At 44.7% G+C, this 23,974-nt stretch overlaps 1 protein-coding gene and 1 long non-coding RNA gene across 4 annotated transcripts in view; both read right to left on the bottom strand.

Annotated features, from left to right (window-relative positions):
* ptpn2b (protein tyrosine phosphatase non-receptor type 2b) overlaps positions 1–23,927 on the bottom strand; it is a 40,478-nt gene extending 16,551 nt beyond the window's left edge. The window contains exons 1-6 of the mRNA XM_052469089.1: positions 23,745–23,927; positions 22,675–22,765; positions 22,348–22,448; positions 18,479–18,577; positions 17,607–17,744; positions 9,448–9,657 (exon numbers count right to left, since the gene is read on the bottom strand). Coding sequence (XP_052325049.1) covers positions 9,448–9,657; positions 17,607–17,744; positions 18,479–18,577; positions 22,348–22,448; positions 22,675–22,765; positions 23,745–23,801 — 696 coding nt within the window. The 5' untranslated portion in view covers positions 23,802–23,927. The remainder of the gene's footprint in view (positions 1–9,447; positions 9,658–17,606; positions 17,745–18,478; positions 18,578–22,347; positions 22,449–22,674; positions 22,766–23,744) is intronic.
* On the bottom strand, positions 836–7,516 carry LOC127909097 (uncharacterized). 3 transcript variants are annotated; one of them, XR_008069613.1, is made up of 3 exons: positions 7,447–7,516; positions 3,823–5,285; positions 836–2,148 (listed from the first exon to the last, which is right to left on the bottom strand). It is a non-coding gene; the product is annotated as an uncharacterized LOC127909097 (long non-coding RNA). The 3 variants fall into 3 exon arrangements; XR_008069614.1 differs by having other exon boundaries at positions 836–1,553; positions 3,823–5,880; XR_008069612.1 differs by having other exon boundaries at positions 3,823–5,880.
* Positions 23,928–23,974: the final 47 nt, after the last annotated feature.

Here is a 23,974-nt window from a genome sequence, read left to right on the forward strand (position 1 = left end):
CTAGCTAACGGACCTGCACTCTCCCCAGCTAGCTAACGGACCTGCACTCTCCCCAGCTAGCTAACGGACCTGCACTCTCCCCAGCTAGCTAACGGACCTGCACTCTCCCCAGCTAGCTAACGGACCCTCACTCTCCCCAGCTAGCTAACGGACCCGCACTCTCCCCAGCTAGCTAACGGACCCGCACTCTCCCCAGCTAGCTAACGGACCTACACTCTCCCCAGCTAGCTAACGGACCTACACTCTCCCCAGCTAGCTAACAGACCTACACTCTCCCCAGCTAGCTAACAGACCTACACTCTCCCCAGCTAGCTAACAGACCTACACTCTCCCCAGCTAGCTAACGGACCTACACTCTCCCCAGCTAGCTAACAGACCTACACTCTCCCCAGCTAGCTAACAGACCTACACTCTCCCCAGCTAGCTAACAGACCTACACTCTCCCCAGCTAGCTAACAGACCTACATGTAGTCTCTTCACTCTCCCCAGCTAGCTAACAGACCTACACTCTACCCAGCTAGCTAACGGACCTACACTCTCCCCAGCTAGCTAACGGACCTACACTCTCCCCAGCTAGCTAACAGACCTACACTCTCCCCAGCTAGCTAACAGACCTACACTCTCCCCAGCTAGCTAACGGAACTACACTCGCCCCAGCTAGCTAACAGACCTACATGTAGTCGTCACTCTCCCCAGACAGACCAACTTGTAGTCTCTTCACTCTCCCCAGCTAGCTAACGAACCTACACTCTCCCCAGCTAGCTAACAGACCTACATGTAGTCTCGTCACTCTCCCCAGCTAGCTAACAGACCTACATGTAGTCTCTTCACTCTCCCCAGGTAGCTAACAGACCTACATGTAGTCTCTTCACTCTCCCCAGCTAGCTAACAGACCTACACACTCCCCAGCTAGCTAACAGACCTACACACTCCCCAGCTAGCTAACAGACCTACACACTCCCCAGCTAGCTAACAGACCTACACTCTCCCCAGCTAGCTAACGGAACTACACTCTCCCCAGCTAGCTAACAGACCTACACTCTCCCCAGCTAGCTAACAGACCTACACTCTCCCCAGCTAGCTAACAGACCTACACTCTCCCCAGCTAGCTAACGGAACTACACTCGCCCCAGCTAGCTAATGGAACTACACTCTCCCCAGCTAGCTAATGGAACTACACTCTCCCCAGCTAGCTAACGGAACTACACTCTCCCCAGCGAGCTAACAGAACTACACTCTCCCCAGCTAGCTAACGGACCTACACTCTCCCCAGCTAGCTAACAGACCTACACTCTCCCCAGCTAGCTAACAGACCTACACTCTCCCCAGCTAGCTAACGGAACTACACTCGCCCCAGCTAGCTAACAGACCTACATGTAGTCGTCACTCTCCCCAGACAGACCAACTTGTAGTCTCTTCACTCTCCCCAGCTAGCTAACGAACCTACACTCTCCCCAGCTAGCTAACAGACCTACATGTAGTCTCGTCACTCTCCCCAGCTAGCTAACAGACCTACATGTAGTCTCTTCACTCTCCCCAGCTAGCTAACAGACCTACACACTCCCCAGCAAGCTAACAGACCTACACTCTCCCCAGCTAGCTAATGGAACTACACTCTCCCTACACTCTCCCCAGCTAGCTAATGGAACTACACTCTCCCCAGCTAGCTAACGGAACTACACTCTCCCCAGCTAGCTAACGGAACTACACTCTCCCCAGCGAGCTAACAGAACTACACTCTCCCCAGCTAGCTAACGGAACTACACTCTCCCCAGCTAGCTAACAGAACTACACTCTCCCCAGCTAGCTAACGGAACTACACTCTCCCCAGCTAGCAATCAGACCTACATGTAGTCTTGTCACTCTCCCCAGCTAGCTAAGAGACCTACACTCCCCCCAGGTAGCTAACAGACCTACACTCTCCCCAGCTAGCTAACGGAACTACACTCTCCCCAGCTAGCTAACAGACCTACAAGTAGTCTCTTCACTCTCCCCAGCTAGCTAACAGACCTACACTCTCACCAGCTAGCTAATGGAACTACACTCTCCCCATCTATCAATCAGACCTACATGTAGTCTAGTCACTCTCCCCAGCTAGCTAACAGACCTACATGTAGTCTCTTCACTCTCCCCAGCTAGCTAACAGACCTACACTCCCCCAAGGTAGCTAACAGACCTACACTCTCCCCAGGTAGCTAATGGAACTACACTCTCCCCAGCTAGCTAACAGACCTACACTCTCCCCAGCTAGTTAACAGAACGACACTCTACCCAGCTAGCCAATGGAACTACACTCTCCCCAGCGAGCTAACAGACCTACATGTCTCGTCACTCTCCCCAGCTAGCTAACGGACCTGCACTCTCCCCAGCTAGCTAACGGACCTGCACTCTACCCAGCTAGCTAATGGAACTACACTCTCCCCAGCGAGCTAACAGACCTACATGTCTCGTCACTCTCCCCAGCTAGCTAACGGACCTGCACTCTCCCCAGCTAGCTAACAGAACGACACTCTACCCAGCTAGCTAATGGAACTACACTCTCCCCAGCGAGCTAATAGACCTACATGTCTCGTCACTCTCCCCAGCTAGCTAACAGACCTACATGTAGTGTCTTCACTCTCCCCAGCTAGCTAACAGACCTACATGTAGTCTCTTCACTCTCCCCAGCTAGCAAACGGACCTGCACTCTCCCCAGCTAGCTAACGGACCTGCACTCTCCCCAGCTAGCTAACGGACCTGCACTCTCCCCAGCTAGCTAACGGACCTGCACTCTCCCCAGCTAGCTAACGGACCTGCACTCTCCCCAGCTAGCTAACGGACCTGCACTCTCCCCAGCTAGCTAACGGACCTGCACTCTCCCCAGCTAGCTAACGGACCTGCACTCTCCCCAGCTAGCTAACGGACCTGCACTCTCCCCAGCTAGCTAACGGACCTGCACTCTCCCCAGCTAGCTAACGGACCCGCACTCTCCCCAGCTAGCTAACGGACCCGCACTCTCCCCAGCTAGCTAACGGACCCGCACTCTCCCCAGCTAGCTAACGGACCCTCACTCTCCCCAGCTAGCTAACGGACCTGCACTCTCCCCAGCTAGCTAACGGACCTGCACTCTCCCCAGCTAGCTAACGGACCTGCACTCTCCCCAGCTAGCTAACGGACCTGCACTCTCCCCAGCTAGCTAACGGACCTGCACTCTCCCCAGCTAGCTAACGGACCTGCACTCTCCCCAGCTAGCTAACGGACCTGCACTCTCCCCAGCTAGCTAACGGACCTGCACTCTCCCCAGCTAGCTAACGGACCTGCACTCTCCCCAGCTAGCTAACGGACCTGCACTCTACCCAGCTAGCTAACGGACCTGCACTCTCCCCAGCTAGCTAACGGACCTGCACTCTCCCCAGCTAGCTAACGGACCTGCACTCTCCCCAGCTAACGGACCTGCACTCTCCCCAGCTAGCTAACGGACCTGCACTCTCCCCAGCTAGCTAACGGACCTGCACTCTCCCCAGCTAGCTAACGGACCTGCACTCTCCCCAGCTAGCTAACGGACCTGCACTCTCCCCAGGTAGCTAACAGACCTACATGGAGTCTCGTCACTCTCCCCAGCTAGCTAACAGACCTACACTCTCCCCAGGTAGCTAATGGAACTACACTCTCCCCAGCTAGCTAACACACCTACACTCTCCCCAGCTAGCTAATGGAACTACACTCTCCCCAGCTAGCTAACAGACCAACATGTAGTCTCTTCACTCTCCCCAGCTAGCTAACAGACCTACACTCTCCCCAGCTAGCTAACAGACCTACACTCTCCCCAGCTAGCTAACAGACCTACACTCTCCCCAGCTAGCTAACAGACCTACACTCTCCCCAGCTAGCTAACAGACCTACATGTAGTCTCGTCACTCTCCCCAGCTAGCTAACAGACCTACATGTAGTCTCTTCACTCTCCCCAGGTAGCTAACAGACCTACATGTAGTCTCTTCACTCTCCCCAGGTAGCTAACAGACCTACATGTAGTCTCTTCACTCTCCCCAGGTAGCTAACAGACCTTCATGTAGTCTCTTCACTCTCCCCAGGTAGCTAACAGACTTACATGTAGTCTCTTCACTCTCCCCAGCTAGCTAACAGACCAACATGTAGTCTCTTCACTCTCCCCAGCTAGCTAACAGACCTACACTCTCCCCAGCTAGCTAACAGACCTACACTCTCCCCAGCTAGCTAACAGACCTACATGTAGTCTCTTCACTCTCCCCAGCTAGCTAACAGACCTACACTCTACCCAGCTAGCTAACGGACCTACACTCTCCCCAGCTAGCTAACGGACCTACACTCTCCCCAGCTAGCTAACAGACCTACACTCTCCCCAGCTAGCTAACAGACCTACACTCTCCCCAGCTAGCTAACGGAACTACACTCGCCCCAGCTAGCTAACAGACCTACATGTAGTCGTCACTCTCCCCAGACAGACCAACTTGTAGTCTCTTCACTCTCCCCAGCTAGCTAACGAACCTACACTCTCCCCAGCTAGCTAACAGACCTACATGTAGTCTCGTCACTCTCCCCAGCTAGCTAACAGACCTACATGTAGTCTCTTCACTCTCCCCAGGTAGCTAACAGACCTACATGTAGTCTCTTCACTCTCCCCAGCTAGCTAACAGACCTACACACTCCCCAGCTAGCTAACAGACCTACACACTCCCCAGCTAGCTAACAGACCTACACACTCCCCAGCTAGCTAACAGACCTACACTCTCCCCAGCTAGCTAACGGAACTACACTCTCCCCAGCTAGCTAACAGACCTACACTCTCCCCAGCTAGCTAACAGACCTACACTCTCCCCAGCTAGCTAACAGACCTACACTCTCCCCAGCTAGCTAACGGAACTACACTCGCCCCAGCTAGCTAATGGAACTACACTCTCCCCAGCTAGCTAATGGAACTACACTCTCCCCAGCTAGCTAACGGAACTACACTCTCCCCAGCGAGCTAACAGAACTACACTCTCCCCAGCTAGCTAACAGACCTACACTCTCCCCAGCTAGCTAACAGACCTACACTCTCCCCAGCTAGCTAACGGAACTACACTCGCCCCAGCTAGCTAACAGACCTACATGTAGTCGTCACTCTCCCCAGACAGACCAACTTGTAGTCTCTTCACTCTCCCCAGCTAGCTAACGAACCTACACTCTCCCCAGCTAGCTAACAGACCTACATGTAGTCTCGTCACTCTCCCCAGCTAGCTAACAGACCTACATGTAGTCTCTTCACTCTCCCCAGCTAGCTAACAGACCTACACACTCCCCAGCAAGCTAACAGACCTACACTCTCCCCAGCTAGCTAATGGAACTACACTCTCCCTACACTCTCCCCAGCTAGCTAATGGAACTACACTCTCCCCAGCTAGCTAACGGAACTACACTCTCCCCAGCTAGCTAACGGAACTACACTCTCCCCAGCGAGCTAACAGAACTACACTCTCCCCAGCTAGCTAACGGAACTACACTCTCCCCAGCTAGCTAACAGAACTACACTCTCCCCAGCTAGCTAACGGAACTACACTCTCCCCAGCTAGCAATCAGACCTACATGTAGTCTTGTCACTCTCCCCAGCTAGCTAAGAGACCTACACTCCCCCCAGGTAGCTAACAGACCTACACTCTCCCCAGCTAGCTAACGGAACTACACTCTCCCCAGCTAGCTAACAGACCTACAAGTAGTCTCTTCACTCTCCCCAGCTAGCTAACAGACCTACACTCTCACCAGCTAGCTAATGGAACTACACTCTCCCCATCTATCAATCAGACCTACATGTAGTCTAGTCACTCTCCCCAGCTAGCTAACAGACCTACATGTAGTCTCTTCACTCTCCCCAGCTAGCTAACAGACCTACACTCCCCCAAGGTAGCTAACAGACCTACACTCTCCCCAGGTAGCTAATGGAACTACACTCTCCCCAGCTAGCTAACAGACCTACACTCTCCCCAGCTAGTTAACAGAACGACACTCTACCCAGCTAGCCAATGGAACTACACTCTCCCCAGCGAGCTAACAGACCTACATGTCTCGTCACTCTCCCCAGCTAGCTAACGGACCTGCACTCTCCCCAGCTAGCTAACGGACCTGCACTCTACCCAGCTAGCTAATGGAACTACACTCTCCCCAGCGAGCTAACAGACCTACATGTCTCGTCACTCTCCCCAGCTAGCTAACGGACCTGCACTCTCCCCAGCTAGCTAACAGAACGACACTCTACCCAGCTAGCTAATGGAACTACACTCTCCCCAGCGAGCTAATAGACCTACATGTCTCGTCACTCTCCCCAGCTAGCTAACAGACCTACATGTAGTGTCTTCACTCTCCCCAGCTAGCTAACAGACCTACATGTAGTCTCTTCACTCTCCCCAGCTAGCAAACGGACCCGCACTCTCCCCAGCTAGCTAACGGACCTGCACTCTCCCCAGCTAGCTAACGGACCCGCACTCTCCCCAGCTAGCTAACGGACCTCCCTCCCCAGCTAGCTAACGGACCTGCACTCTCCCCAGCTCTCGGACCTGCACTCTCCCCAGCTAGCTAACGGACCCGCACTCTCCCCAGCTAGCTAACGGACCTGCACTCTCCCCAGCTAGCGGACCTGCACTCTCCCCAGCTAGCTAACGGACCCGCAGCTAGCTAACGGACCCGCACTCTCCCCAGCTCTCCCCAGCTAGCTAACGGACCTGCACTCTCCCCAGCTAGCTAACGGACCTGCACTCTCCCCAGCTAGCTAACGGACCTGCACTCTCCCCAGCTAGCTAACGGACCTGCACTCTCCCCAGCTAGCTAACGGACCTGCACTCTCCCCAGCTAGCTAACGGACCTGCACTCTCCCCAGCTAGCTAACGGACCTGCACTCTCCCCAGCTAGCTAACGGACCTGCACTCTCCCCAGCTAGCTAACGGACCTGCACTCTCCCCAGCTAGCTAACGGACCTGCACTCTCCCCAGCTAGCTAACGGACCTGCACTCTCCCAGCTAGCTAACGGACCTGCACTCTCCCCAGCTAGCTAACGGACCTGCACTCTCCCCAGCTAGCTAACGGACCTGCACTCTCCCCAGCTAGCTAACGGACCTGCACTCTCCCCAGCTAGCTAACGGACCTGCACTCTCCCCAGCTAGCTAACGGACCTGCACTCTCCCCAGCTAGCTAACGGACCTGCACTCTCCCCAGGTAGCTAACAGACCTACATGTAGTCTCTTCACTCTCCCCAGGTAGCTAACAGACCTACATGTAGTCTCTTCACTCTCCCCAGGTAGCTAACAGACCTTCATGTAGTCTCTTCACTCTCCCCAGGTAGCTAACAGACTTACATGTAGTCTCTTCACTCTCCCCAGCTAGCTAACAGACCAACATGTAGTCTCTTCACTCTCCCCAGCTAGCTAACAGACCTACACTCTCCCCAGCTAGCTAACAGACCTACACTCTCCCCAGCTAGCTAACAGACCTACACTCTCCCCAGCTAGCTAACAGACCTACATGTAGTCTCGTCACTCTCCCCAGCTAGCTAACAGACCTACATGTAGTCTCTTCACTCTCCCCAGGTAGCTAACAGACCTACATGTAGTCTCTTCACTCTCCCCAGGTAGCTAACAGATCTACATGTAGTCTCGTCACTCTCCCCAGCTAGCTAACAGACCTACATGTAGTCTCTTCACTCTCCCCAGGTAGCTAACAGACCTACATGTAGTCTCTTCACTCTCCCCAGCTAGCTAACGGTCATCGTAACTAAAATTCCAAAAGGGATGCATAGAGGATTATTATATATATATATTTTTATTTTAATAGCGAGGATGTACAGTGCAGTCGGACCCCTTGACTTCTTCCACATTTTGTTATGTTACAGCCTTATTCTAAAATGGATTAAATTAATTAGGAAAAAAAAAATCTAAACAAAATACCCCATAATGACAAAGCAAAAAAAGGCTTTTAGACATTTTGGAAAAAAATGAAATATCACATTCACATAATTATTCAGACCCTTAACTCAGTAGTTTGGCAGCGATTACAGCCTTGAGTCTTCTTGGGTAGGGCGCTACAAGCTTGGCACACCTGTATTTGGGGAGATTCTCCCATTGTCCTCTGCAGATCCTCTCATGCTCTGTCAGGTTGGATGGGGAGCGTCACTGCACAGAGATTTTCGGGTCTCTCCACAGATGTTTGATCGGGTTCAAGTCTGGGCTATGGTTGGGCCACTCACGGACATTCAGAGACTTGTCCCGAAGTCACTCCTGCATTGTCTTGGCGGTATGCTTAGGGTCGTCGTCCTGTTGGAAGGTGAGCCTTCACCCCAGTCTGAGGTCCTGAGTGCTCTGGAGCAGGTTTTCAGCAAGGATCTCTCTGTACTTTGCTCCGTTCATCTTTGCTTCGATCCTGACTAGTCTCCCAGTCCCTGCTGCTGAAAAACATCCCTACAGCATGATGCTGCCACCATGCTTCACCGTAGAGATGGTGCCAGGTTTCCTCCAGACGTGACGCTTGGCATTCAGGCCAAAGAGTTCGATCTTGGTTTCATCAGACCAGAGAATCTTGTTTCTCATGGTCAGAGTCCTTTTGGTGTCTTTTGGCAAACTCCAAGCAGGTTGTCATGTGCCTTTTACCTAGGAATGGCATCCGTCTGACCACTCTACCATATATGCCTGATTAGTAAAGTGCTGTAGAGATGGTTGTCCTTCTGGAAGGTTCTCCCATCTCCACAGAGGAACTCTGACTCTATCAGAGTCATCATTGGGTTCTTGGTCACCTCTCTGTCCAAGGCCCTTCTCCCCCGATTGCTCAGTTTGGCCGGGCGCCAGCTCTAGGAAGAGTCTTGGTGGTTCCAAACTTCTTCCAATTAAGAACGATGGAGGCCACTGTGTTCTTGGGGACCTTCAATGCTGCAGAAATGTTTTCGTAATCTTCCCGTGCCCTGACACCATGTCTCGGTGCTCTACGGACAATTCCTTCAACCTCACGGCTTGGTTTTTGCTCTGACAGGTGACAGGTTCTGTCACTCTGGGACCCTATATAGACAGGTGTGTACTTTTCCAAATCATGTCCAAGCTATTGAATTTACCACAGGTGGACTCCAATCAAGTTGTAGTAACATCTCAATGATGATCAATGGAAACATGATGCACCGGAGCTCTATTTTGAGTCTCACGGCAAAGGGTCTGAATACTTATGTAAATAATGTATTTCAGCTTATTTTTTATAAATGTGCAAACATTTCTGTAAGGCTGTTTTCACTTCGTCATTATGGGGCATTGTGTGTAGATTGATGATAAGGCTGTAACGTAACAAAATGTGGAAAAAGGGAAGGGGTCTGAATACTTTCCGAACACCTGGACCTTGGTGAAGACCGAATGTGGTCCACGGGGAAATACGTTTGACATCACTGGTTTATAGTGTCAGCTATAAGTGTGAGGGGGCAGGGCTTACCAGGACCAGACAGGTGTCAACCAATGAGAGGGTCCCTGAGCGGCCAATTCCAGCGCTGCAGTGCACTACCGCCGGTCCGTGGTCCGCCCCCAACGAGCCAGACTCCCGCACCTTGAACAGGAAGTTGAGGAAGGACGCCGGCGATTCTGGGACACCAAAATCAGGCCAGGTGGTGTAATGAAAGTGATAGATCTCTCTCTTCTCCCCTGTCTGGAAGACACAAGAGAGGACAAAACACATTGCTTGTGTCCCAAACGGCACCCTATTCCCTAGTGCATTACTATTGACCAGAGCCCCGTGGGCCCCGGTCTAAACTGCACCATAAATGGAATAGGGTGCCATTTGGGTCCTCCAGTACAAATGGACAGGAGCAGGATTGGACTCAGTTCCATTTAAATTCAGGAAACAAACAGATTCCAATTCTCATCCTTGAAAATAATAGATAGTGAACCACTGCATTGACCCTAACCCTGGAGATAGTAGAACACTGCATTGACCCTAACCCTGGACATAGTAGAACACTGCATTGACCCTAACCCTGGAGATAGTAGAACACTGCATTGACCCTAACCCTGGAGATAGTAGAACACTGCATTGACCCTAACCCTGGAGATAGTAGAACACTGCATTGACCCTAACCCTGGAGATAGTAGAACACTGCATTGACCCTAACCCTGGAGATAGTAGAACACTGCATTGACCCTAACCCTGGAGATAGTAGAACACTGCATTGACCCTAACCCTGGAGATAGTAGAACACTGCATTGACCCTAACCCTGGAGATAGTAGAACACTGCATTGACCCTAACCCTGGAGATAGTGGACCACTGCATTGACCCTAACCCTGGAGATAGTAGAACACTGCATTGACCCTAACCCTGGAGATAGTAGAACACTGCATTGACCCTAACCCTGGAGATAGTAGAACACTGCATTGACCCTAACCCTGGAGATAGTAGAACACTGCATTGACCCTAACCCTGGAGATAGTAGAACACTGCATTGACCCTAACCCTGGAGATAGTAGAACACTGCATTGACCCTAACCCTGGAGATAGTGGACCACTGCATTGACCCTAACCCTGGAGATAGTGGACCACTGCATTGACCCTAACCCTGGAGATAGTAGAACACTGCATTGACCCTAACCCTGGAGATAGTAGAACACTGCATTGACCCTAACCCTGGAGATAGTAGAACACTGCATTGACCCTAACCCTGGAGATAGTGGACCACTGCATTGACCCTAACCCTGGAGATAGTAGAACACTGCATTGACCCTAACCCTGGAGATAGTAGAACACTGCATTGACCCTAACCCTGGAGATAGTGGACCACTGCATTGACCCTAACCCTGGAGATAGTAGAACACTGCATTGACCCTAACCCTGGAGATAGTAGAACACTGCATTGACCCTAACCCTGGAGATAGTGGACCACTGCATTGACCCTAACCCTGGAGATAGTAGAACACTGTATGCGGTCCCTGGGGAGGAAGGGAGGGGATAATAGATAGAGATTGAAGCTTGGACGATAAACTGAAAGTTACCGACACTGACATTTCCCTCTTCTAACCAAAGCAATTTTACTGACGTCCGTAATTTCGATGATTCGGCTACACAACGTTCCTGCAGACATTTTTGGTTCTAAAACCATTATTTGCCCTAAACCTGCTTCTTGCATCGCAAGTATATGCCCTCACTCCCTCTCCCCCTTTGCACACGGAGTGAAGGGAGGGCTGCATTTACTGTTGTTAAAAAAAGAGGAGAGTCTCAGCTTTATGAGAGTATAGAAAGTACTTCTCAACTCTCAATGTTAAGGAAATAACACCACTTTACTGAGTATGTAATTGAGATGATGCGCCAGCAGTACGAAGTGTAGCCATATCTTTATTTGTTGGACAATAAATGTACTGTTAGATTAATTGCATGGCTATTTAGCAACAGCTATATGCTACACAATTCACCACCTGAGGAAGTGGGAACTCAAAACACATGAGTTCTCACTTCCCCAGGTGGTGAATTATGTACTATATAGCCTTGGCCAGCAATATGCACAGAAACAGGCAGGTACATGAAATAGCTAACTTAGGGTAAGTTCCTAGCTAGCATTAAACTTATCTTATAAAAAAACAATCAATCTTAACATAATCACTAGTTAACTACACATGGTTGATGATATTACTAGTTTATCTAGCTTGTCCTGCGCTGCATATAATCGAATCACAGCCTACTTCGCCAAACGGGTGATGATTTAGCGCATTCGCGAAAAAAGCGCTGTCGTTGCACCAATGGGTACCTAACCATAAAAATCTGTCTTTCTTAAAATCAATACACAAGTATACATTTTTTAAAACTGCATATTTGGTTAATATTGCCTGCTAGCATGAATTTCTTTTAGCTAGGGAAATTGTGTCACTTCTCTTGCGTTCAGTGTAAGCAGAGTCAGGGTATATGCAGCAGTTTGGGCCGCCTGGCTCATTGCGAACTGTGTGAAGACTATTTCTTCCAAACAAAGACTATTTAATTTGCCAGAATTGTACATAATTATGACATAACATTGAAGGTTGTGCAATATAAACAGCAATATTTAGACTGAGGGATGCCACCCATTAGATAAAATCCGGAAAGGTTCCGTATTTCACTGAAAGAAAAAAATGTTTGTTTTCGAAATGACAGTTTCCGGATTTGACCATATTAATGACCTAAGGCTCGTATTTCTGTTTCATTATATTATAATTAAGTCTATGATTTGATAGCGCAGTCTGCTGCTGCCTACCACTGCCCAGTCAGGCTCGTAAGCATTCATCCAAACAGACTTCAAGCCTATCAACTCCTGAGATTAGACTGGCAATATTAAAGTACCTATGAGAACATCCAATAGTCAAAGGTATATGAAATACAAATTGTATAGAGAGACATAGTCCTATAATAACTACAACCTAAAACTTCTTACCTGGGAATATTGAAGACTCATGTTATAAAAGGAACCACCAGCATTCTCATGTTCTGAGCAAGGAACTTAAACGTTAGCTTTTTTACATGGCAAATATTGCACTTTTACTGACTTCTCCATCACTTTGTTTTTGCATTATTTAATCCAAATTGAACACGTTTAATTATTTATTTGAGACTAAATAGATTTTATTGATGTATTATATGAAGTTAAAATAAAAGTGTTCATTCAGTATTGTTGTAATTGTCATTATTACAAATATATATATATAGAAATAGGCAGATTAATCGGTATCGGATTTTGTTGGTCCTCCAATAAATCGGTATCGTGTTGAAAAATCATAATCGGTCGACCTCCAGTAACAGCAGAGGTGTACAGTAGGCATCCTGATAAATAAGAATACGCCATTTCCCCTTATATCCCAGCACATAAACCAAGAAGGCGATTTTCTTATGTTGAATTGTACTTTACATGGTGAAAAATACACATTGATTTCATTGTATAACCCATCAGGGGCAAATCTAGATCACATCCACACAGGAAGTATTATTTTAGCAGGTGACCTAAATCATACATTCGATAAGATTAACAGACGTAGCAATGAAAAAGGCACATTTAGGGAGCCTCCAAAGAGGCAAAACATGTCATCTCTACAAATAATTTATAGGACACATGGAAATTACTATTCCCAACTCAAAAAGACTATTCCTTCCTTTCTCAAAAGGTAGAAAAGCTATTGAAGAATTGACTACATTTTTTCCTCTCCAAAAATTCACTCAACAATTTACTGGATAAAAAAGAAAATCTGATAGAGTGATATTGGATCATTCTCTAGCACCGTGCTTAATTACACCAGGAGAAAATAATCTTCTGGACCCAAAATTGTATAAAATAGATAAACAAATGTAGACAGAGAAAAGCCGACCCCTGATACAATTTGGGATGCTTTTAAGGTGTACATTAGGGGAATGATCATTTCATACTCGCCAAAAGTTAAATCTGATTTAGAAATATAAATGAAAGAAAATCAATATCTTACAAAAAGCCCATAAATCTTTACAAGGTAAAGAAGAAAATACAATTTCTGAACTTAAGCAGGAATACAATCTTTTACTTTTGAAGACAGCCAACAACTACAAGTTAAACTCAAATAAAGCATACTACTTAATGGAAAATAAACCTGGTAAATATCTCGCAGCTCTCATAAAATTAACACATGGTAAACCAATTATATATATTTTTAAACTAAGATACAAAAGTGGTCATTAGAAACAGTGTGATTAATTACTATTTTAAAAGCTTCTATGAAAATGTATATAAATCAGAATTAAACCGTTTGACGGATCCTATAACCTTCTTAGACTCAACAAGTCCGAAGCAAATATCAGCAGACAAAAAAAAAGCTTAAAACCGTAAGACACCCAAGAAGAAATATTAGATACTGCTAAAACATTTGCATGGAGGAAATCACCAGGAATGGATGGCTTCCCAAAGAATTCTATTCAACATTTTGGGACAATGTAGCCCCCCTATTTACACAAATGACAACACACACATCACACAATTCAGTACTTCCTAGTTCCATGTATCAAATAGTTATTCCAGTTCAATTGAAACCAGGAAAATCTGGAGAGTCCCCTGCTGATTATAGACCAATTCAATAAATTGTGACAAAATTATAACAAAGCTTATAAGCAATAGAATGGCAAACGTCTTACCAGACTTGTTATATTTCAAACAAATGTTTCAGTTTAATACAATATGCAAAAAAACAAGACATAGATTATTCAATTATGGCAGTTGATGCCAAAAAGGCTTTTGATCGTCTTGAATCTGTATTCTGTATTCTGTATTCGTCTTGAATCTGTATTCAAAACTTTGGACACTTTCAACTTTCCAGCTGAAATAATACATGTAATAAAACATATTGAATAAATGTTCTAAAGGAAAAATATACACAAATAATATATTATCTGATGAATGCTTTAGACAGGGGGACAAGACAGGGATGTCCTCTCTCCCCCTTCCTGTTTCCACTGGCAATTGAACTGCTTGCAGAAAGAATTAGACAGGACACAAACGTAACAGGTAAACATGAAAATAAAATAAACTTATTTGCAGATGATCTCCTGAAATACCTGACAAAATATTGAAAACTCAAAGCCCAATATTGAAAACTCAATGCCTTGCTAAGAATATTTTCAGAATACTCAAATCTCAGGATACAGAAAAAACAGCAATCCTTTCAGGAGACCACAAAAAATATGAACTACATAGGATGCTTAATAAGTGACAAACAACAATTATATCAGATAACTTTACTTCATTACTCAACAATATGAAAGCAGATCTAACTAAATTGAATAATCTTCCCATAAATCTTACAGGTACAATAAACCTCTAGAATGGCTGCTAAAGGTTTGGTTTTTATTTTCGGTATTACTAATTACCCCACAAAGACATTCTTTAAAAAAGTTTACTTGGTCATAAGACTTTATGTCAGCAAATAAAATTAATAGAATAAAAAGGAAAGTTTAACATCTTCCTTAAGTCTGAGGGTGGTTTTAACCTTCCAGATTGTAATTGTATCAACTCACTACCCAAGGCTTTCACTTGTGACATATAGTTAAATGCACTAAATAGGAAGAATGGGTACATAATTCAAGATGCGCATCCCCAGAATCTTTTTCCGTGTCTATTTTCAAAAGACAAAGCTAAGAACATTAACAATTACATAGTTAAGAACACTATAAACATATTCTACAAGAACCAATATCACTCCCTAAAAACAAAACCTTAGGGAACAATCCTTGGATAGCTTTCCAGAATTCACAGATACATTGGAAAACAGATTTCTTTACGTGATAGTTTCAAATACATACAACTTAAAAATTACATATACCTAAATTTTGATTTGAAATATGTTAGACAGAGCATCCTCGAAGGAATCTTATTTGAGTCAGAAAAGGATGTTCATATGATAGGGAAGAAATACAAAACCTTGAAGAGAGAAATATCCAACTGACAATCTTTTAGAAAAAAATATTGGAGCCAAGACATAAAAAAAAAAACATAAAATAAAAAAAACATAAAAAGACATAAAAAAAACTGATGTTTGGTCAAGATGGAGGGAAAGTTGGAGAATAACTAACGAAATTACAGTTAAGAAAAATGTATGTTAAATCCGGGTATAAACTAATGAATAGAATGTATTATACAAGAGACAAAATTCATACATTCTACAGCACAATGGCAGAAATGTCTTAAGTGTAAAACTAACAATGACTCAATCATTCATACCTTCTGGGTCCCAAAGTCCCAAAGTTATGGGCGGAGCTAGAAAGTTGGCTGTCAGACGTTTTACAACGTAAACTTACTTTTAATACATCTGTCTGTATATTTCAAGACGTGGCATATGGGGGTGTAGTGAGATACCCAATGGACTGGACGATTCTCTTATCACTCATCTTGAAAAAAAGTATACTAAAAACTTGGACATCAATCATAGAAAATTGTCAGTCTAGAGCCCTGCCACAAACGGAAAAGTCTGTATTTTATCGCAATATTAGTTATTGTCCATATCGCCCAGCTCTAATAGAGATGTATGGAAATAATCTCTAATGCATCATATTCACACCATTTTAGATATATGGCTCGTTAGCATTCTGCTACTCCAGCACCTTGATCAAGCATCAATTTTAAATCACACTGAATAAGATCACAGAGGAGACCTGAGACAAAGCATTACATGGGCTTGCTCCTACCCATCTTTCTGATTTGGTCCTGCCGTACATACCTACATGTACGCTACGGTCACAAGATGCAGGCCTCCTAATTGTCCCTAGAATTTCTAAGCAAACAGCTGGAGGCAGGGCTTTCTCCTATAGAGCTCCATTTTTATGGAATGGTCTGCCTACCCATGTGAGAGACGCAGTCTCAACCTTTAAGTCTTTACAGAAGACTTCTCTTCAGTAGGTCATATGATTGAGTGTAGTCTGGCCCAGGAGTGTGAAGGTGAACGGAAAGGCTCTGGGGCAATGAACCGCCGTCGCTGTCAATGCCTGGCCGGTTCCCCTCCCTCCACTGGGATTCTCTGCCTCTAACCCTATTACAGGGGCTGAGTCACTGGCTTACTGGTGCTCTTCCATGCCATCGCTAGGAGGGGTGTGTCACTTGAGTAGGTTGAGTCACTTACATGATCTTCCTGTCTGGGTTGGCGCTCCCCCTTGGGTTGTGCCGTGGCGGAGATCTTTGTGGGTTATACTCGGCCTTGTCTCAGGATGGTAAGTTGGTGGTTGAAGATATCCCTTTAGTGGTTTGGGGGCTGTGCTTTGGCAAAGTTGGTGGAGTTATATCCTGCCTGTTTGGCCCTGTCCGGGGGTATCATCGGATGGGGCCACAGTGTCTCCTGACCCATCCTGTCTCAGCCTCCAGTATTTATGCTGCAGTAGTTTGTGTCGGGGGGCTAGGGTCAGTTTGTTATATCAGGAGTATTTCTCCGGTCTTATCCGGTGTCCTGTGTGAATTTAAGTATGCTCTCTCTAATTCTCTTTCTTTCTCCCTCTCTCTCTCTGAGGACCTGAGCCCTAGGACCATGCCTCAGGACTACCCGGCATGATGACTCATTGCTGTCCCCAGTCCACCTGGCCGTGCTGCTGCTCCAGTTTCAACTATTCTGCCTGAGGCTATGGAACCTTGACCTGTTCACCAGACGTGCTACCTGTCCCAGACCTGCTGTTTTCAACTCTCTAGAGACAGCAGGAATGGTAGAGATACTCTCAATGATCGGCTATGAAAAGCCAACTGACATTTACTCCTGAGGTGCTGACTTGCTGCACCCTCGACAACTGTGATTATTATTATTATTATTATCATTATTATTTGACCCTGCTGGTCATTTATGAACATTTGAACATCTTGGCCATGTTCTGTTATAATCTCCACCCGGCACAGCCAGAAGAGGACAGGCCACCCCTCATAGCCTGGTTCCTTTCAAGGTTTCATCCTAGGTTTTGACCTTTCTAGGGAGTTTTTCCTAGCCACCGTGCTTCTACACCTGCATTGCTTGCTGTTTGGGGTTTTAGGCTGGGTTTCTGTACAGCACAGAGATATCAGCTGATGTACGAAGGGCTTTATAAATAAATGTGATTTGATCCTAGATTACACTCCTGCATTACTCAGACTTCCATGTGAAAGAGACTCACCTTATCATTTTGCAGCTCCAGCACTCTGGTTGTGTAGTAGGACTTGACGTCTTCTGAAACCAGCGTTATCAGGAAATGTGTATCTCTGAAAGACATCTCATGCTCATCCTGCGTTGGCCAATACTGAGCACACTTTTCCTGTCAGGCGGGAAATACAGAAGACAGTCAGTCAGCCAGCCAGTCAGTCACCTTAGTTGAACGGTGAAGTTATGACAGAAAGGAGAAGTGTTTCCAGTCTTAATAATATTCTGAATAAGCACTATCAGTCCCATGTTTTATTATTATGATTAATATTATCAAAGTATGTGTAGCCCAGCATTCTACTTAATGCAGTGACAGTCCCTATAAAGACTAAAGCTACAAGGTTCCACTACATTTGATAAAGTTAACCATTCATTTTCTACAAGTCCTTCTAATATATGGACAACCAGGTTACGTAATGTCATGCTATTAAAAGGCATCTGTTGGCCGTAACAAGACTGAATAGAACCTCATGACACCAATATTCACCCCTGGCTCCTCCTCTTCCAGGAAGAGAAACTAAACTCATGATCCAACACCTACCGCTGCTACTCTGACACAAGATGACATGAAGGGGAGGTCGGCTCAAGTAGCATCTGAGGCATAGAGCCTGTGCTTGGGGAACTGTCAGGTCCCCTCTCACAGACCTACAGTAGTACAGACCTAACTGCCATCACAACACCTCCCACCACCAAGCATCACCAGACCAGGAATTCACTCTCTAAACCACACAGAGTAGGAGGAAATACCCCTCCACAGAAAGTGGCTTTTCACTCCCCCACCTTAACAAAAATAGTGTGATCTGTGTACCACATGCAGGCAATACTAGAAGATAGAAGTTATGTACTCACTGATCCCTTCTCTATGACTCTGTTCAGCATGATGACAGCCTTGGTATTCTGTTCCCAGATCATCAACCAGAAGTGACCACAGGTGTTCCTCAGAGGACCCTGTGGATGACGCACAGACACAAGCCCATTAGCTAACCAAGATTACACATTGGGAAATGTAAGTGCATTTGGGGGTTAGTAAAGTAATAAATAATACAAGATATCAACAGTTCTGTTTGTAACTTTTCAGGCTAAGAAACATCATTCATATAATATCACACCACAAGGTCAGAGTGCAAACAGATTGTTTTAGTCAATGTGGTAACATTTAGTTCCTCCCATCAAACCCTTCATCCATTTCCTGTTTTCCAGTCATTGCTCTGTAACAACACCACTGTGGCTGTTGTTAAACAGAACCTTCATAACAACCAGTAACAACACCCCTGTGGTTAACCAAAACCGTCATAACAACATCCATGTGGCTGTGGTTAAACAGAACCTTAACGTGTGTGTTCTGCAATTTACTCACTGTTAATCAAGTGTTCTATTAATCAGTGTTTTGTTAACAAAGTGTTCCGTGTTTTGTTAACCTTTCTAGGGCAGGCGTTCCGCTAGCGGGACCCCTCGACAACATTCTGCTGAAAAGGCAGCACGCAAAATTAAAAAATATTTTTTAGAAATATGTAACTTGCACACATTAACAAGTCCAATACAGCAAAAGAAAAATACACATCTTGTTAATCTACCCATTGTGTCCGATTTCAAAAATACTTTACAGCGAAAGCACAACATATGATTATGTTAGGTCAGAGTCAAGTCAAAAACACACACATCCATTTTCCAGCCAAAGAGGAGTCACAAAAATCAGAAATATAGATCAAATGAATCCCCAACCTTTGATGATCCTCATCAGATGACACTCATAGGACATCATCATGTTACACAATACATGTATGTTTTCTTCGATAATGTGCATATTTATATCAAAAAAATCTCAGTTTACATTGGCACATTACGTGCAGTAATGTTTTGATTCCAAAACATCCAGTGATTTTGCAGAAATACTCATAATAAACACTGATAAAAGATACAACTGTTATTCACAGAATTATAGATAGACTTCTCCTGAATGCAACTGCTGTGTCAGATTTCAAAAGCTTAATCTGAGAACGGGGCACAGAACCCAAAAGGAATATCCGCCATTTTGGAGTCAACAAAGTTAGAAATTACACCATAAATATTCACTTACCTTTGATGATCTTCATCAGATAGCACTCCCAGGATTCCTAGTTCGACAATAAATGACTGATTTGTTCCATAAAGTCCATCAATTTTGTCCAAATAGCCACTTGTTGTTAGCGTGTTCAGCCCAGTAATCCATCTTCATGAGGCGCAGGCACTTCGTCCAGACAAAAACTCGGAAAGTTCCGTTAGTCCTTTAGAAACATGTCAAACGATGTATGGAATCAATCTTTAGGATGTTTTTAACATAAAACATCAATAATGTTCCAACCGGAGAATTCCTTTGTCTGAAAAAAAAGCACTGGAACGAGAGGTAACTCTGTCGGGAGCGCACGTCATGAGACCCAAGGCACTCTGCCAGACCACTGACTCAAAGAGGTCTCATGAGCCCCTCCTTTATAGTAGAAGCCTCATTCAAGTTTCTAAAGACGGTTGACATCTAGTGGAAGCCGTAGGAAGTGCAACTTTATCCATATCTCAATGTGTATTCGGTAGGCCAAGCTTTGAAAAACTACAAACCATAGATGTCCCACTTCCCGGTTGGATTCTTCTCAGGTTTTCGCCTGCCATATGAGTTCTGTTATACTCACAGACATCATTCAAACAGTTTTAGAAACGTCAGTGTTTTCTATCCAATACTACTAATAATATGCATATATTAGCATCTGGGACAGAGTAGGAGGTAGTTCACTTTGAGCACGCTATTCATCCAAAAGTGAAAATGCTGTCCCTTATCCCAAAAAGGTTTTAACCAAGGGTTCTGTTATTTAAGGGTTCTGTTAATCGTTAGTTTGGTTAATCAAGTGTTCTGAGAACCAAGTCTTCTGTTAATCGTTAGATTGGTGAATCAAGTGTTTGCTCTGTTAATCACGTGTTCAATTTTTCAAGTGTTCTGTTAATTGTTACATTGGTTAATCAAGTATTCTGTTAATCAAGTGTTAGTTATGAAATTCTTCGGGACCAGTGTCCATTCCATGGAAAGTTGAGCTAACCTAGGCTAATGCGATTAGCATGAGGTTGTAAGTAACAAGAACATTTCCCAGGACATAGACATATCTAATATTGGCAGAAAGCTTAAATGTGTGTTAGCCTAACTGCACTGTCCAATTTACAGTAGCTATTACAGTGAAATAATACCATTCTATGGTTTGAGGAAAGTGCACCAATTAGAACAAAAAAGTTATTAATAAATAAATTAGGCACATTTGGGCAGTCTTGACACAAAATTTTGAACAGAAATGCAATGATTCATTGGATCAGTCTAAAATGTTGCACATACACGGATGCCATCTAGTGGACAAAATCTAAATTGCATCTGGGCTGGTATAATACACTATGGCCTTTTTCTTGCATTTCAAACAAAAAATACAAAAGAACAGTTCATTTTTTCTTTGTATTATATTTTATCAGATCTATTGTGTTATATTATACTACATTCCTTTCACATTTCCATGAACTTCGGTGTTTCCTTTCAAATGGTACCAAGAATATGCATATCCTTGATTCAGGGCCTGAGCTACAGGCAGTTAGATTTGGGAAAATTGAAAAAAGGGTCTCGTTCTGTTAATCAAGTGCTTGTTCTGTTAATCAAGTAATCTGAGAATCAATTATTCTGTTCATCAAGTGTTCGTTGTGTTCATCTAGTGTTCATTCGGGTTCTTCAAGTGTTCGTTCGGGTTCATCAAGTGTTCTGTTAATTAGTGTTCATTCTGTTAATTAGTGTCCATTCTGTTCATCAGTGTCCATGCTGTTCATCAAGTGTTGGTGCTGTTCATCAAGTGTTGGTGCTGTTCATCAAGTGTTGGTGCTGTTCATCAAGTGTTGGTGCTGTTCATCAAGTGTTGGTGCTGTTCATCAAGTGTTGGTGCTGTTCATCAAGTGTTGGTGCTGTTCATCAAGTGTTGGTGCTGTTCAAGTGTTGGTGCTGTTCAAGTGTTGGTGCTGTTCAAGTGTTGGTGCTGTTCATCAATTTTTGGTGCTGTTCATCAAGTGTTGGTGCTGTTCATCAAGTGTTGGTGCTGTTCATCAAGTGTTGGTGCTGTTCATCAAGAACTGATATAGAAGTCAGACGTAGTTGGAAAGAAACAATACAAAGAGGAAAACATACTAGAGGGCTGTAGATGGGTGCAATAAAAACAAAATAGGAAAAAACTGAACAGACAACAATAAGAAGAGAACGGACAACAATAAGAAGAGAACGGACAACAATAAGAAGAGAACGGACAACAATAAGAAGAGAACGGACAACAATAACAACAGAACGGACAACAATAACAACAGAACGGACAACAATAACAACAGAACGGACAACAATAACAACAGAACGGACAACAATAACAACAGAACGGACAACAATAACAACAGAACGGACAACAATAACAACAGAACGGACAACAATAACAACAGAACGGACAACAATAACAACAGAACGGACAACAATAACAACAGAACGGACAACAATAACAACAGAACGGACAACAATAACAACAGAATGGACAACAATAACAGAATGGACAACAATAACAACAGAATGGACAACAATAACAACAGAATGGACAACAATAACAACAGAATGGACAACAATAACAACAGAATGGACAACAATAACAACAGAATGGACAACAATAACAACAGAATGGACAAGTCACCTGAGTTAAGATGTAGCTCCTCTGGGCCTCCTCCATGACCACCAGGCTGGCGTTGATGTAGTCGTTCTCTGTGTTCTCCAGTTTAACTCTGCTGTGATCAACTACACAGACAACAACAGAGGAGAGTAGTAATATATGAACAACATATCCAAGTGAAAGACAAGTTCATGTATGTATTGTATTGCTGCAAAATTAACTGCCTCATTGAGGACAAAGTTTTCTGAATCTGAAGTTGGTATCATACTGCAGTCAATGTGGTACGGTTCAAGACAACAACAACGAAACCTTTTAAAAGAACAAGATATAAAGGAGTATGAAGTCACTTACATGGACTGACATCTCTGTATCGGTTCCGGTTGCGATTTTCTGGATATTTAGCAACTTTTAAAGGACATTCATGGGACTGATTCCGTATTTCCTGCAAACAAACGGTTTAGTCATCACGGACTAATAGACTATGAATTGGTCCTCTATATACCTACTGTACCATGAGGTTTCTGAAGACACACAAGGTCAGACTACTTTAGATATTCACAGAATCAGACCATGTTTAGCTACTGTAGATCCTTTGGTCACACTTGCTGATAGGATGGAGGATGCTGTGGGAACTAAATGGAGCCTTGTGTATTACTGGTAGGATAATGGTTTAGGTTTGGGGGACTATTTTAGTAGTTTATGAACAGTGGATGACAGAAGAGCAGAAATTCCTTATGGATCAGGAATAATCTCATCCCTAAAAATGATCATGACATAAAGGCAGGTTTCATCAGTACAACTGACTGGTCTGAAACAAGGAGGGGAAACAAACTTACGGAGAAAGGCAGTTCATCTTTAGGACTGTCGTTAAACAAATTAAACACAGCGGATTGCTATCAAATCATGATAACACAATTTGCCACACTAGGCAGCAACCAATGGATGTTTAAAAGGTTAAACCCGTTGACCAACAAATGCAGGAAATAGCTGTAATCTGCGATTCCCCAAATAAACACTTGTGCTAACTAGTTGGCACCACCAGCAAGTGTTTGAAGCTGTTGACAAACGACGTGTTTGTAGCTGTCAATCTAATCTTACTATGGATAAGAGAACAACCGTCAGCCAAATAGCTAGCTAGATAAACCTCTTAGCGAGGATATCGTTAGTAACCGCATGTATGAGCACGCTAAAAACTCCGCTGGCACTCGGCTTTGGAGTCTGGCTGAGTATTGTTGTGCGCCATCGCCGAAAAGACGTGTCTAAAGACAGCAAAGTAAAAGGCAACAAGAGAACTAAGCAATAAACATCTGTGCGTATTTCTACAAATAGCTGCTATTTGCGTGCGTAAATAGCAGTTGACACTGGTGCTGCTAGCTGCATCAGCTAAGCTAACAGACAGGGCCAACAGCTAGCTAACTTACTATGTATAAGTTCTGCCACCGGCCCTCTGAATCCATGTCCTTAAAGTCCTGGTCCATTTTTAAACTTTTCTTTTATCAATATGGATGATCACTATAAATTATTTAAGTCATTACTTGTTTTAAAACAAAGCCATTCGCACCCCAAAAAAAAAAAAAACCCGATTACAGACTTTGTCAGTAGAGTTGACGTTTTATACGGGCGTAATGTGCGCGTGCGCCAAACAGGGTCC

The sequence above is a fragment of the Oncorhynchus keta genome, chromosome 19 (genome assembly GCF_023373465.1).
Source record: "Oncorhynchus keta strain PuntledgeMale-10-30-2019 chromosome 19, Oket_V2, whole genome shotgun sequence".
Lineage (NCBI taxonomy): Eukaryota > Metazoa > Chordata > Actinopteri > Salmoniformes > Salmonidae > Oncorhynchus > Oncorhynchus keta.